The sequence below is a fragment of the Chrysochloris asiatica genome, unplaced genomic scaffold (assembly GCF_000296735.1).
Source record: "Chrysochloris asiatica unplaced genomic scaffold, ChrAsi1.0 scaffold00014, whole genome shotgun sequence".
NCBI classification, from domain to species: domain Eukaryota; kingdom Metazoa; phylum Chordata; class Mammalia; order Afrosoricida; family Chrysochloridae; genus Chrysochloris; species Chrysochloris asiatica.
Genome location: NW_006408532.1, coordinates 3,078,019 through 3,094,132, shown reverse-complemented (window position 1 = coordinate 3,094,132; position 16,114 = coordinate 3,078,019). Strand labels below are relative to the sequence as shown.

General features: G+C 37.0%; 1 protein-coding gene across 1 annotated transcript in view; it reads right to left on the bottom strand.

Annotated features, from left to right (window-relative positions):
* GAPVD1 (GTPase activating protein and VPS9 domains 1) overlaps positions 1 to 16,114 on the bottom strand; it is a 76,552-nt gene that overhangs the window by 51,817 nt on the left and 8,621 nt on the right. Inside the window, 5 exon segments of the mRNA XM_006834766.1 lie at positions 5,217 to 5,342; positions 6,935 to 7,064; positions 9,945 to 10,105; positions 14,024 to 14,213; positions 14,364 to 14,498. Of these exon segments, the coding sequence (XP_006834829.1) occupies positions 5,217 to 5,342; positions 6,935 to 7,064; positions 9,945 to 10,105; positions 14,024 to 14,213; positions 14,364 to 14,498 (742 nt within the window).

Genomic DNA, 16,114 nt, shown 5'->3' with positions numbered 1-16,114 from the left:
CATCTTTCTCCCGCGGAGCGGCTGGTAGTTTCGAACCACTGACCTTAAGGTTTGCAGCCCGATTCGTAACCACTACGCTACCAGAGCTCCTTATGCCTACCTACTATTTGGCTAAAAACTGGGCCATGAGAGCTTGAGTTCCTTTTCAGACCTGAGAGGTGGTCAAGGGCCATAATCTCAGGTTCCTCTAGTCTCTTATAGACCAGTAAGCCCAGTCCTTCTGTTATAATTTTGCATTTTGTCCCACGTTTTCTCCCACTCTATCTGGGGCCTTCTAATTTCAGAACAGTTGGTAGTGGTAGCCTGCACAATATAGTTCTTCTAGTGTGAGTCGTGGAGACTGATGTTCACATGTTCTATTAGAGCACGGGACTGATTCCAAGCATCTTCAATTCTCATCACTCTTTCTTCCGCAGATGGAGAGACCAATAGCTGCACCTTAGAAGGCTGGTTGCTCATAAGCTTTCAAGATCCCAGATACTACTTACCAAAAGTAGGATGCAGAACATTATCTTTGGGGACTCTATTATGCCAATTGACTATGGTGTCCCCTGAGACTATGGTCCCAGCAACTCATCTTAGGAAGTGTGATAATATCTTAAGTTTTCATTATTTTGCCTGCTCATGCTCTACCACACTCATAGTTGTGTTTACAACAAAGGTAGATACCCATGTGCAAATAAATATCCTTTTTCAATATTTGTGGGTATACGCCCATACCCATTCAGCCTGTGTATCTGTCCATGTATCTACACACAGAACACTGTTGTTCCAAAGTTTTATACATAACACTATTTACCTCTATCCCCTTTAGCCCTTGCATACTTCCGTGTCTTCACTTGTCTTCATCATTATTCTGCCCAGCCTCCCTCTTCTTGTATATCGCCCTCCGAATCACCTAAGTTTAAATGTGTCTATCCTGTAGCCTGTGAATTACTCTCTTCCCTCTCACCCCTGAAACCATCAAAGAATGTTTCTTTTAGCATAAAAACCTTTTCTTGAGTTTTTACAATTTTATAACATTGTCCATACAATATGTGTCCTTTTATGATCGACTAATTTCACTCAACATAATGTCATCCAGGTTCATCCATGTTATGAAGTGTTTCACTGATAAGTTATTCTTCAATGTTACATAGTATTTCATTGAGTAAATGTACCAAAGTTTGTTTATCCACTCTTCCACTGATGGGCATTTAGACTGCCTCCATCTTTTTGCTATTGTAAATAGTGCTATGATAAACATCAGCATGCATATATCTACTCATGTCCTGACTCATTTCTTGTGGATATATACCATGTAGAGGGACTTCAGGGTCATTTCTATTACCAACTTTCTGAGGAAGTGCCATACCATGAACCATTTTACAGTCACACCAGCAATGTTAGGAGGGTCCCAGTCTCTCCTTATCCTCAGCAGCATTTGTTGTTTTCTGTTTTTGTTTTGCTTTTTTAACTTTGCTATTAATGCTGGTATGCTCTGATATCGCATTGTTGTTTTTATATCTAATGGCTAAAGATTGTCAACATTTGTGTTTTGTTTGCTGCCTGAATGTCTTCCTTAGTGAAGTGTCTGTTCATGTTCTGTGCCCATTTTTTAATTGAGTTGTCTTTTTTCTTGTAAAGGTGTTGTAGTTTTCTAAAAATTTCGATATTAGTTCCTTGTCTGATATGACATTACAAAATATCTTTCCGAGTCTGTGGACTCTCTTTTTACTCTTTGGTCCAATCTTTTATGCACATTAAGTGCATTAATTTTTAGGAGGCCAGTCATCTATTTGTGTATTGTTGCTGTTATTGTTGTTATGTGCCGTGGAGTCAGTTCTGACTCATAGCTATCCTGTACAGGGTTTCCGAGGCTATAAATCTTTACTAGAGCAGAAAGGCTTATCTTTCTCCCACGGAACAGCTGATAGTTTCAAACTGCTGTCCCTGAGGTTCTCAGCTGGATTCGTAACCACACTACCAGAGCTCCTTATTTTGTATATAGTCACCTTTTTTATGTTGTTTATAAAAGGTATTTGCATTGAATAAACCATTGGTCTGGCAAAATTCTATCATGTGATCTCCAGTATCAATTCTGTCACCAAGGCCACAGTTTCAACTACTGATCCTTTCTCTTTGTTTTCAACCTTCGCATTCTAATTATCAGTGATTATCAATACATCTTGATTACATGTCTGGTCAATTTCAGACTAAAGAAGCTGGTAGAATTCTTCAATTTCATTATCACTGGCTTCAGTGGTTGTTGGTTCATTCCTGTAGGTATATGGACATTATCCTTTCAGACAGCATTGTGCAGTCATCTATTTTGTTTTTTACTATTCGTGTTTTTTTAGTTATATTTGACAGTGTATTTTTGCCATATAGTAGGGCACCTAAATTTGTCATTTTTTATTGATTCTCTTTATAGTTCTAGGTTTTTAATCTACATCGATTGTATTTTTATACATGGTATGAACTTAAACTTTTTAAAAATAATATTTTATTGTATTTCAGGTGAAAGTTTAATAAAAGAAATTTGTTTCCCATTCTGCAATTTATATACAAATTGTTATATGACATTGATTGCTATTCCCACATTGTGTCAGCATACTCCCCATTTTCAGCCCCCTTCAGCTTCCCTGTTCCTCTTTGTCTTCTCATCTTTACTTTTGGACAAATACTGTATGTTTGGTTTTATATAGTTGAATTATTTTAAAGTGTATATTCCTCACAAGTGGGTTGTTTTGCCTTGTTTTTATCATTTTTAAGGCATTCTATTATTTGACTGAAAGGTAACCCAGGATAGACTTCAATTTCAGTTTAGGAGACCTTGTAAACTGCTCTCTCTCACTCTTGTCCTCCCATGAGAACAAACCTAAGTTAGCCTGCTGGAGAATAAAGGATCACAAGAAACCAAGCTAAGGTCATCCTAGAAGAGTCAGCCACCACAGACCAACTGATGCCCAGTTTAGCAGATCTCCCTATCCAATCACTGGTAACTACATGAGTGAAACCAGTCAAAATCAAGATCATCCAACTGGTCCATAGATTTGAGAGGAACAATGAATGTTTATTGTCCTAAGCCACAAATGGTTAGGGTAATTTGTTACGTAGCATTATTGAGGCAATGATTAACTGATAAACCCAAACTAAAAGAAAAATAATTTTCACTTGACTTGCAAACCCAGCTCCCAATATTCTAGAGTTGTCTCTTTGCCTCAATTCATTTCTTAATCTAATAATTCTCAAAATTTATACTGCCAATCAATGACATTAAAAGCATCTAGATGGCTTGTTAAAAAGGTGATACAGCTTTTTAACTTTTGTCTTAAGCCAGTATTATTTTAGATTTCTCTGTTATTTATAGCAAATTTAATTATAAGCGATACATTGATAAACCAATCTAGTAAAGCATTACTTTTATTCAAGACATGTACACCTCAAAGGTAATACTCCTTTTTCACTCTAAAAATGGACTGAATCAGAATTTCTAGATGTAATACATTAAGAAACAACATTAAAAAAATAAACTCCCGAAGTAAATTTTATGCACTCTAGGTATGGCACTGTGGGATAAAGCACTGGACCAACAAGGTCAGTGGTTCAGTCACCAGTTGCTCCTTGGAAACCCTATACAAGGTTGCTATGAGTCGGAACCGACTCAACGGCACTTAACAACAACAACAACAAAAGTCTACTAGATGAAAGATTGGCAGTTCAAACCCAACCAAATTGGCCTTTGGAAGACAGGCCCCTAGCAATCTGCTTAAAGTGCCACACCCTTGAAAAGCCTATGGTGCAGTTGTACTCTGCACTCAAGAGATTGCCAAGAGTCAGAACCAACCTAATGGCAACCAATAACAAGAAAATCTAAGAATCACTGCCACAAACCTTATTGTCCTCCATACTCTCTTGAAGGCCACCAATGATATTTTGATAAACAAATCCAAAGAACTTTTTCAAAGTAATCTTCCTAAAACGCTGGTTACATATCACCTTAACCCCTCATCCCCTCAACTAAAAACTTTGGAAAGCTCCTGAGTTGCTACTAAAATAGACACTTTTCTCTCTACAACAGAGGTTCCCCTAATCAATAGTTACTAAATGTTGTTGTTGTTATGTGCCGTGGAGTCCATTCCGACTCATAGCGACCCTATACAGGGTTTCCGAGGCTGTAAATCTTTATGGGAGCAGAATGCCTCATCTTTCTCCCGCAGAACAGCTGGTAGTTTCGAACTGCTGACCCTGAGGTTCGCAGCCCAATTCGTAACCACTATGCTACCAGAGCTCCAGTTACTAAATAGGTACTATGTTTTCTTACCTTATACTTTTCCTTCCCCTAAAATGACCTCTCCCCCATTCTGCCAGCCAAATGCCCGTCATTGAGGCTAATATTTCATGCAATAAGCTTTTCTCTATACTTTAAAACAGCATGTATCACTCAAAACTGCAAAAGCACTTTTATGACTGTTCATTATCTAGTGCTGCTATAACAGAAATACCACAAGTAAATGCCTTTAACAGACAGATGGTTATTATTTCATAGTTTAGGATGCTACAAGTCCAAACAGGATGCTAGGTCTAGGTGAAGGCTCTACATATTGGCTCTGGAGGAAGGTCCTTGTCTCTTAGGTGAATTTCTGCTCAGAGGCAAGCTTCATGTTGCCTGACATCTCTCTTCCCCTATCTCTGCTTCCTAGCTTGTTTGTTTAATCTCTTTTATACCTCAAGAGGTTCAGTCAACAGATGCCCTGTACTAATCCTGCCTTATTAACATAATGAAGACAACCCATTCCCAAATGAGGTTATAATCACAAGCATAAAGGTTAGGATGTACATTGCACATATTCTGTGGGGGCACAATTCAATTCACAGCAATGACACATCTAATAATTTGTGCACCATCCCCGAATCCTACTGTGATGTCTTTGAATCCTGAGTATTTATCTTTGCATCCCTTAAATATTAAATCTTATAATTTAAATATAAAATATTATAGAATTTATAACTTGTTCATTGTTGCTGTTAAGTATATATAATTTAAGCCTAAACCAGTCACTTACTAACCATACACGTATTTATAAATGGAAGGAACTATGAATAAAAGCAAGTTTAATAGTCTTTATATAGTCAAATTTATTCTCTTACAGAACAAAGCCAATTTACATGTAAGCATATGATTTATTTTGCAACAAGATAAATTCTTTGCTACTTGAACAACTTTATTTTACCTTGTTCATGCTCTAATAGCTGTAGAGCTTCAACTCCATTGCTCCCAGAAGGTCCTGCTCCAAGTTCTGATACAGACTCTCCTTCCAGGTCTAGAGAGGACACTGAATTGGAGCGATTTGAAGGACCTAAAGAAATGTTTTTTTCTGTGAGTGACCCTTTTAAAACAATCATGAGCTGTCATGCAATTCTTCATGCTTTGAAGAGAAACTAAAGACTTAAAGTTCTTCTAATACTAAATTTGTACCTTAAAATTATAGATGTCTGCATACCGCTAAGTGAAACAAACCAGTCTAAGACTACAAGACATTTTGGAAAAGGCAAAATTATAGAGACAGTGAAAAGATCAGTGGCTACTGATCTTTATAGAGACAGTGAAAAGATCAGTGGTCCAGAGTGTAGATGGGACCTGTACAACAGTGACGTTAGTTAATAATAATGTATCAATATTGATTAATCAATTGCTTCAAATGTACCACACTAAGGCCAGATGTTATTAATTAAAGGGAAAACTATGTATGTGGGATAGGGGTAAAGAAGAATATGAGAACTCTACATACTGCACAATTTTTCTGTATACCTAAAACTGCTCTAAAAAATAAAGGACTGGGCAGTGTTTTACTCTGTTGTACACAGGATTGCTATGAATCTGAACTGATTCAACAATACCTAATAACATTTAAAAAATATATTTGTGTGTATTTGTGGGTGCATATGTACATACAAATACACATATACACAGATCCTAGGAACTAGCAATTCTCTTTTTAGGAATTTGTCCTAAGGAAATATTCAGGAATTAATCTAAGGTTGTTCACTGTAAAAAGGTTTCCTACAATGTCTGAAAAGTAAAAACTTCTATATGTTTATTCATAGAAAGGTTATCAAATAAATCATGATTTCTGTGTGACAGTAAAGAAAAGTCTCCAAAAATGAAGTTATTTAAGAATGCTAAATTACCAAAGGAAATAATGCTATACTATTAAAAAAAAAATTAAAAGCTAAATTTTGTTAAACATGCACCAAAATGTTAACTGTTATTAACAGAATGATGAGATTACAGATGATTGTTTCCTTCCCACAATTTTTAGAATAAAAATATTTATGTGAATTTTTAAATGTTAAATAAAAGGACAAGTTATTTCATTATAATGTTTTCTTAAATGTTAATGAACAAACTTTTTTCATTTAAAAAAATGTGTCCGAATACATGGAATGAAATATTCTCACTTTAAAACCTTGGCTTTTAATTTTTTGTCAGATTCCTACTTCCAATGTTTGCTTCTGCTTCATAAAGGTATGTGAGAGAATGTATGAATTAAAGAAACACAAAACATTAAAACACTGTATAAGATACTCTGAAATACTTGTGAATCTATTTTTTTTCTGTTTAAACATGCATTATATCCCTCTAAAGGAGCTCTATAAGCTTTGGTGTATATTAATTCTGGAGAAGCAAAACAAAAACTTATTCTATTTAAGTCTCAATGAAGATTCATAACTTCTCCATTTTATAATATCCAAAGTCTTCTACAGTCTAAATTTTAGTCAAATTAACAAACTTAACATTATACTGTTCAGACTCATTAGAGGAAATCTTCATTATTCTCCTCAGTGAGAGGCACAAATAGCACACTTATATAATTTATAAGGCTCCTTTAAAGAATATAAAACAAACATTACTTGATCACACAACTCCTTGAATGAAGTAACCCTTCACCTTCAGATATTCCTTCCAGATTATCACTGCAGAGGGAAAAGCGCAAGGTTTTATCAGGTTTACCGTGGAGTTTGTTTTCATCGGCAGGGACATCTCCTTGTCCTCCATCTGAAAGTTGCAGGTTTAGGACCTAAAAAACAAAATGACAATTTTAGTTTATTTAGTTAATCAGTTGAAAGATTCTAATATGAAAACAAAGCACTTATATTAAACTTAATATTCAATTATAAGTTTTAACTAAAACTAACTTACAAGCCTCTGATCAAGCTTTTTAAGTACCCTTGGAGTAAAAGACTGTTATTTAAAAGAACGGAATCTAATCTTTCCCATCACCCTAGTATTATTAGGGAGTACCTGGGCCATGTAAATACTGAATCCTCTTGGCTGTTAACAGAAAGGTTGGTGATTTGAGTCTATCCAGAGGTATTTGAAGTCAGTCAGTCACCAACAACATAAGTTGTTTTTGCTGTTGTGTTATCAAGTCAGTTCAGATTCATAACAATCCCGTATACGGTTTGCAAGAGTGGCTGGTGGGTCTGAACTGCCAACCTTCCAGTTACCAATCCAGTGCCTATCTTACAGAGCCACACTAAGGTTCTATATGATCCAGTCATTATTAAGTGCTGTCAAATGGGCTCCAACTCATATCAAAACTGGTTTACAATTCCGAGGAGTGGCTGGTGAGTTTGGACTGCTGACCTTGCAGTGAGCAGTCTAATGTTTTATCCTACAGTGAGTGCCACACCAGGACTCCAACTTATAGAAAATATCTAGAATAGGAAAAGATATCAGAGCTTCAAAATGTTGGAGGAAAAATCCCATTACCTTATCTTTTTTTTTTTTTTTTGCTGTAAAAGGAAGCTTTATTGTTTTCATTTGGTCCATGGCTTGGGAGAAGAGGGGCTCCAGGATGTTGACTATGCTGCCTCTGTGTCCGAAGAGCAAGGTTTAGGCAGAAGGTCTGCAGAGAGCAGGGGAATGCTGAAGGCCCTTCACAGGTTACGGGGCTCCATAGTCTCTTCTTAGTCATGCTTGAGAATGAGCTTCTCGAAGAGGTATTCGCCCAGCCCCGCCTGGGGACCGACCAGCCTACGGAGATTGGTCAAGTGGTCGCCCATCTTCTTGATAATTTTCACCTCCTCGTCGAGGAAATGATTCTCCAGAAAGTCACAGAGGTGGGGTCTGTGTGGGTAGCACCCACGGCATGCAGATCCTGAAGAGACTGGTTCAGGTTCTTCTCCAGGGCCAGGGAAGCTTCCATGGTGTCCAAGGTTCTTCCCCACTCATCTTGGGAGGGCTTCTGCACGTCCTGGAAGAGTGTGCGAATACCACGCTGGTTTTGCAGTTTCAAGAGACGTTCAGCACCCTCATGCTTCTCCTTCACCAACTCACAGAAGAAGTGTCCCACACCTTTCAAAGTCACATCATCGTGATCGAATCAGAAGCCCAAAGAGAGGTAGGTGTAAGAGGCCCACAGATGCAGATTACCAGATGGTTGATGCCGGCCTCGGCTTCAGCGGAATAATTCTGACAGATCTGAGAGCTCATGGTTGGTCGAAGATTTGGAGCTAACCACACACATACACACAAAAAAAAACCAGTGTTTAGCTGGTCCCGGTAACAGGGAATGCTCAGGAAGATGCCCAAAGAAGTTTTTAGAGGTGGTCCGAGGCTGGAAGTGGGGGAGTCCCCGGATCTGTTCCATCCAAACACTGTTGAAGCAAGACAAAGATCCACGGGACAGCAGCACGAACTTCCCATTACCTTATCTTTTAATTCCACTTTTCCACAAACTTTTGAAGCCCTCTCATGTAGAGACCAAACATTATTTATTAGTGATTACCAGGGATAGACAGGAAGGAGGAGGAAAGGAAAACACAATGTTTGAAGGACACTGAGCTTGTTATGCATGAAGAAAGAATCTAAGAACATAATGATTGAGCAAGATGATAAGCATACTTAATGTCACTAAACTAGACATGTGAAGGCTGTTTAGATCATATTCCTGAGTTTTGAAAAGGTATACTCTGATAGTTTTTACCAACTCATTCAATTATTTTGTGTGTGGCATGATGGAATTTTGAAGTTCCCTATTCCATCATTATTCACTTTGAGAATCCTCTTCCCTATTAGCCATACATATCACAGTCCTATACACAGTTATACTAACCACCACCACCACTTTATCAACCACTATAACTGGCTTCTTCTTCCCAAGCCAGGAATGGGTTTTGTTGAATAATAAGGAATCACTGTTGAATTTAAAATGCTGTTTCTTTTTCAGGAGTATCATAATGTATGGGAAGAGGCCTCTATTTTTAGATAACCAAAAAATTTTCTTTTACCTCTGTCCCAAACTCTTATGTTTATAAAATTCCTTGAAACTAAATCCTATGCCCCTACTCCTGTTATTGGTAAGCGTTGTTGCATCTGTACTGACCTATAGCAACCCTGAATAGAGTTTCCAAGGGGTGGCTGGCTGGTGGGTTTGAACCGCCGACCTTGCAGTTAGTTAGTAGTATAATCTTTATCCAACAGCACCACACCAGGGCTTTGCCCCTTCTACTACTTCTTAAAAATATTTTACTTCTTCATTTTCTTTAAGTTATCTCTTTCATTTCCTCCTGACCAGCCAAATAATAGAAAAGCATTTCTCAAGAAGTTCTGGTTCCTCCTAACGCAGGAATATTACTAGTATAACATTATAAAGAAAACATTTCCTACAGATCAACAAATTCAATTTCCATACCACAACTTTCTGACTGTCTCTCTTCTACTACTACTGGGAAAATTCCTTTGGTGTGGACCTACTCACTAGCTTCAGTGCCACAGGGGTATTAATGTGAAGTGCTTCCAATGCAGTTCACACAGAGCTTGCTCCTTAAAGACAATGAAGACTATGCATTAAAGAACAGTAATTTATAAAAGCTAGTGACCATTAATTATAAAAAAAATTCTAAACTTCTCAACACTGATGGCTACAATTCAAAAGCAATTAATTTATCCATACCTCATTTTCTGACATCATCCCTGGAGTAAGCTGGGGACCTGTCCCTAAGGAAATGACCAAGACCTCTTCTGGTTGTACTTCTTGGATGGTTTCTTGAGATGATCCTTCATGATCCATATGCTGGTCCATTAGCATATTGGTACGGCTTCTACTTCGAGTTGCTAATTAAAAAAAATTCAAACAATTTAGAAAAAAGACAAAAGGAAGAAAATGACACATTAAACACTGAAACACATTTTCTATTAGTACAAAATATTTGTTCATGCACTAAAAACAGAATGATAAAAATAAGGATTTTTTTAAAAAGGCTGTATCTCCCCATTTCCTCTCATGATGACTAAAACAGATTCTCCTTCAAAACTGATCATCAAAAACAATGATCCAAGTCCACCTAATAGGGCGTGTCACATAAAGAATCAAATCGCAAACACATCTCAATCAATGTAAGACTTGAGACAACAAGAAAAGCATCACCTTATATCAAATATTTTCAAGATACTTTCAGATATTCTTCCTTTAACATGATTCAATTATTACAGTTTTCAATAATAGTAATAACTGAACTAATAATAACAAGAAAATTTCATGTAGAAATCTGATGGGCATGTAGAGTTACAGGCTAACAAAGGCAACTGTTGACAAAGGCAAAATATACTTGAAACCCATTTTCCCCTTTTTAAATGTATTAACCTTTTTTGATCAATGCAGAAAAACAGATTTCCCTTATGTTTAAATATGATGTCCTATTCGCTTTATGGAAGCATCTTAAATTAATAAAGGATCTAATGACTTCTGATTTTTCTCTCTACTATTAAATAAACAAGTAATATATTTTTCTTGTTTCTAAAGATCCGTCCTATAGATTTTTCAAGAACCTTTAAAATTGTTGTTGTGTTATGTGCCGTGGAGTTGGTTCCAACTCATACCAACCCTGTACAGGGTTTCCGAGGCTATAAATCTTTACGGGAGCAGAAAGCCTCCTCTTTCCCCCGGGGAACCACTGGTAATTTCGAACTGCTGACCTTGAGGTTCGCAGCCCGATTCGTAACCACTGCACTACCAGAGCTCCTTTCAAACATTAGTACCTTCTAAAGATTTAGTTAGTTTGCGACAATTTCTCTAAGAGTTTATTTAGCCTTCTATGATAAGTTTCCATTTCCTTCCAGAACGCAATAAAATTCAATACAACCAGAATGTGAAACAGAAATTCTTCCAGCACAGATTAGCAGTATAAACAGCAAAAATAATCTATAGTAACAAGTGTTTCAACTGTACTTTGAGCAAAACCTGACCTACTTCAAAACAAGAAAGAAATAATCAGAAATACAAACAACCATCTTCCTGCAACTATACTATGATTCTATTTATTAAGCATTTTCAGTTTTAGTATTCAGAGCTTTGCCAACTTTGAAATCTAAAACCCTTTCACATCTATGTGCTGGCTCTATTCTCTACTAAATTATTAACTTAAATTCAATTTTATGAACAGGTACAAGAATCTTAAGTAACAAACTTCATGACTAAAAACACAAGCAATAAAATTTTACATAGAAATCTATATAAAGCAACAGCAACATGCACATTATAAACTATTTTTAAAATAAAAGTTAGATAAGAAGAGGAAAAGCAACCTATTACCCACCAAATGGGGTTACTAGAGTAATATGAGCAGTAAGATTGGTGGCTGAGGACTCCCAGGCAGTGATGGCTGCTAACTGTTGTCCTGGGTTGCGAAAGCATTAAACAGAAAGAAAATCAACCCTTTGAACAATGGACACATTTTAAAAAATATAAATAAATGCAATGACCAGGTCAAATAACTATACAAAATAATACTGAGCAAATATATGAAATTTACTTTCCATTAGATCCATATTTAATAACATTTCTAGATAATAGAAAATTAAAGAATAACATAGCAGTAAAAAATGGGAGGGAAATACCTCTGATATTCCAAAATCATTTATTTCTAAATGTCAACAGGTTGCAAATATTACATAAAATATTATCTGTGACTTTCTCATATGATATAATTTAAAACCAATGAGCATAAAGTTTTCTTTTTTCAAATTTTCATTCTGAAAATTCTCATTTTAGGATGATAAAAACCAAACTTTTATAGTCCTATGAGACCACATTTCTATGGTGATCATTCTACATAAATGTAACGTAAATTATTTTTAAGAAACTGATAGTTTCTAATAAAGAGACTCATAGAAGCTGAAAAGTAAAATCATTCTTCAAAATTAGTAAAATACAGTAACTATTTACATTCATTAACTGTTGTTGTGAAGTGCTGTCGAGTCAGTTCTGACCCATAGCAACCCTGTATAGGGTTTTCGAGGAGCAGCTGTTGAGCTTGAACCACCAACCTTGCAGTTCAAACAGCTTTGCAGTCTGGTGCATTAACCCACAGCGTCACACCAGTTACTGAGCTCCTAATTATCATTAAGACACCATCACTATAACACTCCTGGCTCCCATGACCTAAACACTCTTTCCCTGTCTTGTTTACTTTGTCTAACTCCTACTCACCCTTCAAAGAAAATATAGGCTTTATCTACTCCAGAATCCTCCTAATACCAGCACCAGCAGCCATCTAAGTTAGCTGTCCTATGCTTACCTCAATTGGAACACTTAGCACACTGAAGGCTACTGGTCTCTTATTCTTCCCTACTAGACTACAGTCTTGAGAGTAAGGATATCTACTAATGATTTTTACATTCCCAGTATCTAACATAATGCCTCACCTGCAGGATAATTATACTTACTCTCATAGGAGTTTTGCATGAATTAAATGAAACAGCATTTATAAAATGCTTACCCAGTATGCAGTATATAATATATGCTCAATTAATTTTGTATGTGTGTGTGTGTGTGTGTGTATATATAGATAATGGTGGTGGTGGTGGTTGTTGTGTGCCACCGAGTCGGTTCCGACCATAGAGACCCTATATAGGATCTTTACAGGAATAGAAAGCCTCACATCATTCTCCTGTGGAGTTACTGGTAGATTCCAACTACTAACCACTACACTACTGGGGCACCTTACAAACAGACGGTGGTGGTGGTGGTATACCATGGAATCTGTTACAACTCACAGTGATCCTATGTAGGGTTTCCAAAGCTGTAAATTTTCACAGGAGCAGAAAGCCTCATCTTACAAACTGTCAACCTTGTGATTAGCAGCCCAACTCATATTTGAAATATTTAATTGAAACTATTATCTTAAATGAATAAACTTGACAAAATAAAATAAATTTTCTGCTTCATTTTATAGCATTAAGATATTATAGCCCAATTGATAAAAGACTGATAATTAAAATAATAATAGAAAAATAGTAACTATTTCCCACTTTACTGATGGTAACTTGTTGTTGTTGTTGTTGTTATGTGCCGTGGAGTCGGTTCCAACGCATAGCAACCCTGTACAGGGTTTCCGAGGCTGTAAATCTTTACGGAAGCAGAAAGCCTCATCTTTCTCCCGCAAAACAGCTGGAAGTTTCAAATTGTTGACCGATTCGTAACCACTACGCTACCAGAGCTGCTTGATGGTAACTTATAGTATAATATTATAATTGCTGTTGTTATTAAGTGCTGTCAAGTCGGTTCTGACCCATACCAACCCTGTACAGGGTTTCCAAGGCTGTAAATCTTTACGGGAACAGAAAGCCTTTTATTTCCTCTGCAGAACTGCTGGTGATTTCAAACTGCTGACCTTGAGGTTAGCAGCCCAATCCATAACCACTACGCTACCAGAGATCCTTAAAAGACTACCATCATACATAGAATTTTTAGGAAACAGAGCTATAGAATGCTAAAAATTACTATAATGAATGACATCTCAAAATTTTCAAGGACATTATGATGTAAGTGGCATGATTTCAATTATTTATAAAAACTAAAGTCTACTGAAAAACCTTAATATGGTTGAATTTTAAAAAACTGAATCACCACTGGAAAGTCAAAGAGAAAAATTTCCAAATTATTTAAAACTATATTCTAAAACAATAAACAATACAAAAGCCTAATAAACATTAAATTTAAGAGAAAGTTCCAACATGAGAAATTTTCTTTACCTATAGGCAATCGATTCTTCTTATTTGCTGGAGTGGTTGCTGGAGACAGCTGAGGAGTACTATAGGGTGTCATTTCCAAACTGATGCTTTTTCCTGGCTTGGCCTGGGGTAGGTTTGCCAATAAATTGTCAAGAGCCATTCTATCTTCTCTCAGTTGATCTCCAGACATTACATTCTTCATAAAATTTACCTAGCAAAAATGAAAGAATATTAGCTAGCAAAATCAATTTCAACATGATTTATATATATTCTCTACCAATCTCATACAACATACTCATTTATGACTCCACCCACGCTTAGCTAACTCTGAGGAAGACCTAGTAAATAACAAAGACATTACCAGTGTAATAAGTTGACTATAAGTTATATAAACCACAGTTCTGCTCAGTCCTTCCAGAAGATTAACAGAAGACATTGGAGGGGTCTCCACTGCACGGCCTCCAATGACAACATCAAGAAAAGCAGCAACACAACTCTGTTGAAAAAGGACAAGATTATAGTGAAATACTTCCCTTTTAAAAGAATGGGGGAGAACAAACATGATGGCGGATCAGGTGGAAGTGCAGTAAGGAGCTCTGTCAGCAAGAACACAGAATACACAACCAGCAGGCTCAGGGGATGGTACCAGAACTCTGAACCACATATAAAGGAATATTTAGAAGGTTAGAAGGCTCACAGCTGGGGGAATTTGTGGCAGAAAAGCCATTGCTTTCTAGTTCAGAACGCTCAGCTGCTTCAGGAGCTGCCATCGTGGGTGAGACCAAGTGGGGGAAGGATCGGAGCGGCCACAGACGTCTGGCAGAACCACGGAGATGAAGATGTGGACATTGTTTTCTTCTGGTATCTGTTCATTGGTCCCTTGCTGTCTGAGCACCGCCATTCTGGTGACTATATGGGTGGCTGAGATTGTGGACACCTCAGCCCCACCCTCAGAGGGTTCTACTACACATGCACACAGATCGCCTCCAAATTTAAAGAGACAGTTTCCAATTAAAACCAAATGACCACAGCCGGCCCTGAATTGTTTCTAACTAGCAAAAAGGGCTTGACGGGGGTTTTGGGGTGGGGCCGGGCGGGCAAAGAGGAAATAGGCCAAAAAATTAAATCCTAAGTTACGTCAAAACGACCAACAGTGGCATCTTGAAATTTCTCAAGAAGAAGAGTGAAAAGGGAAGCCCATTTGCTAATCACATCTACATGGAGGCAATCAGAAAGCATAAAAAACACCAATATACATATCCATCTAAGTATTAAGGCCACAGATAACCCCTGAATATGCCCCCCCAAAATAAGCAGATGACCATATCTGCACATGTCCAAAAACGAGATAAAGTGACTGAGGCAAATGAGCTGGAAGTAGACCTACACTCCATACTGGAAAATGGGCAGGCTTTGGAAATGCCTGAGAAGGAATTCAGAAAAATGATTATAAAAGGTATCAAAACAGTATACAATGGAGTTGAGAAAAATAATGAAGAAGTTAGGAAAGCGTTACAGAAACAATCAAATAAGATAAATACAGTACTGGAAACAATTCAAAACCTACAGAGGTCCAAATGATTAATAATAGAATATCAGAAATGGATAATACACTGAAAGGGCAAAGGAGTAGAATTGAAGAGATAGAAGCCAGAACTAGTGAGCTAGAAGATAAATCTCTCAACATTACTAAGATAGAAGAAAAAACACAAAAAAGGATAAAAAAATTCAGAAGAAGGCATAAGATTCATGTTGGATAACATAAAGAGGAATAACATAAGAATTACTGGCATTCCAGAACAGGAACAATCACACAAGAAAATTTTCCTAACATCATGAAAAATGAAAAGATAAGCATTCAAGAAGCTCAACAAACCCCAGGATGGATAGACCCTAAAAGACAATCAGCAAGACATAATACTCAAGTTCTCCAAAATCAAAGATAAGGACAGGACCTTGAAAGCAGCTAGGGAAAAGAGAAATATAACATACAAAGTCAAGCAAATCAGATTAAGCTTGGATTTCTCAACAGAAACCATGCAGGCAAGAAGGCAATGGGGAGACATAGATAACCCTGAAAGAAAAAAATTGCCACCAAGAAATCCTCTACCC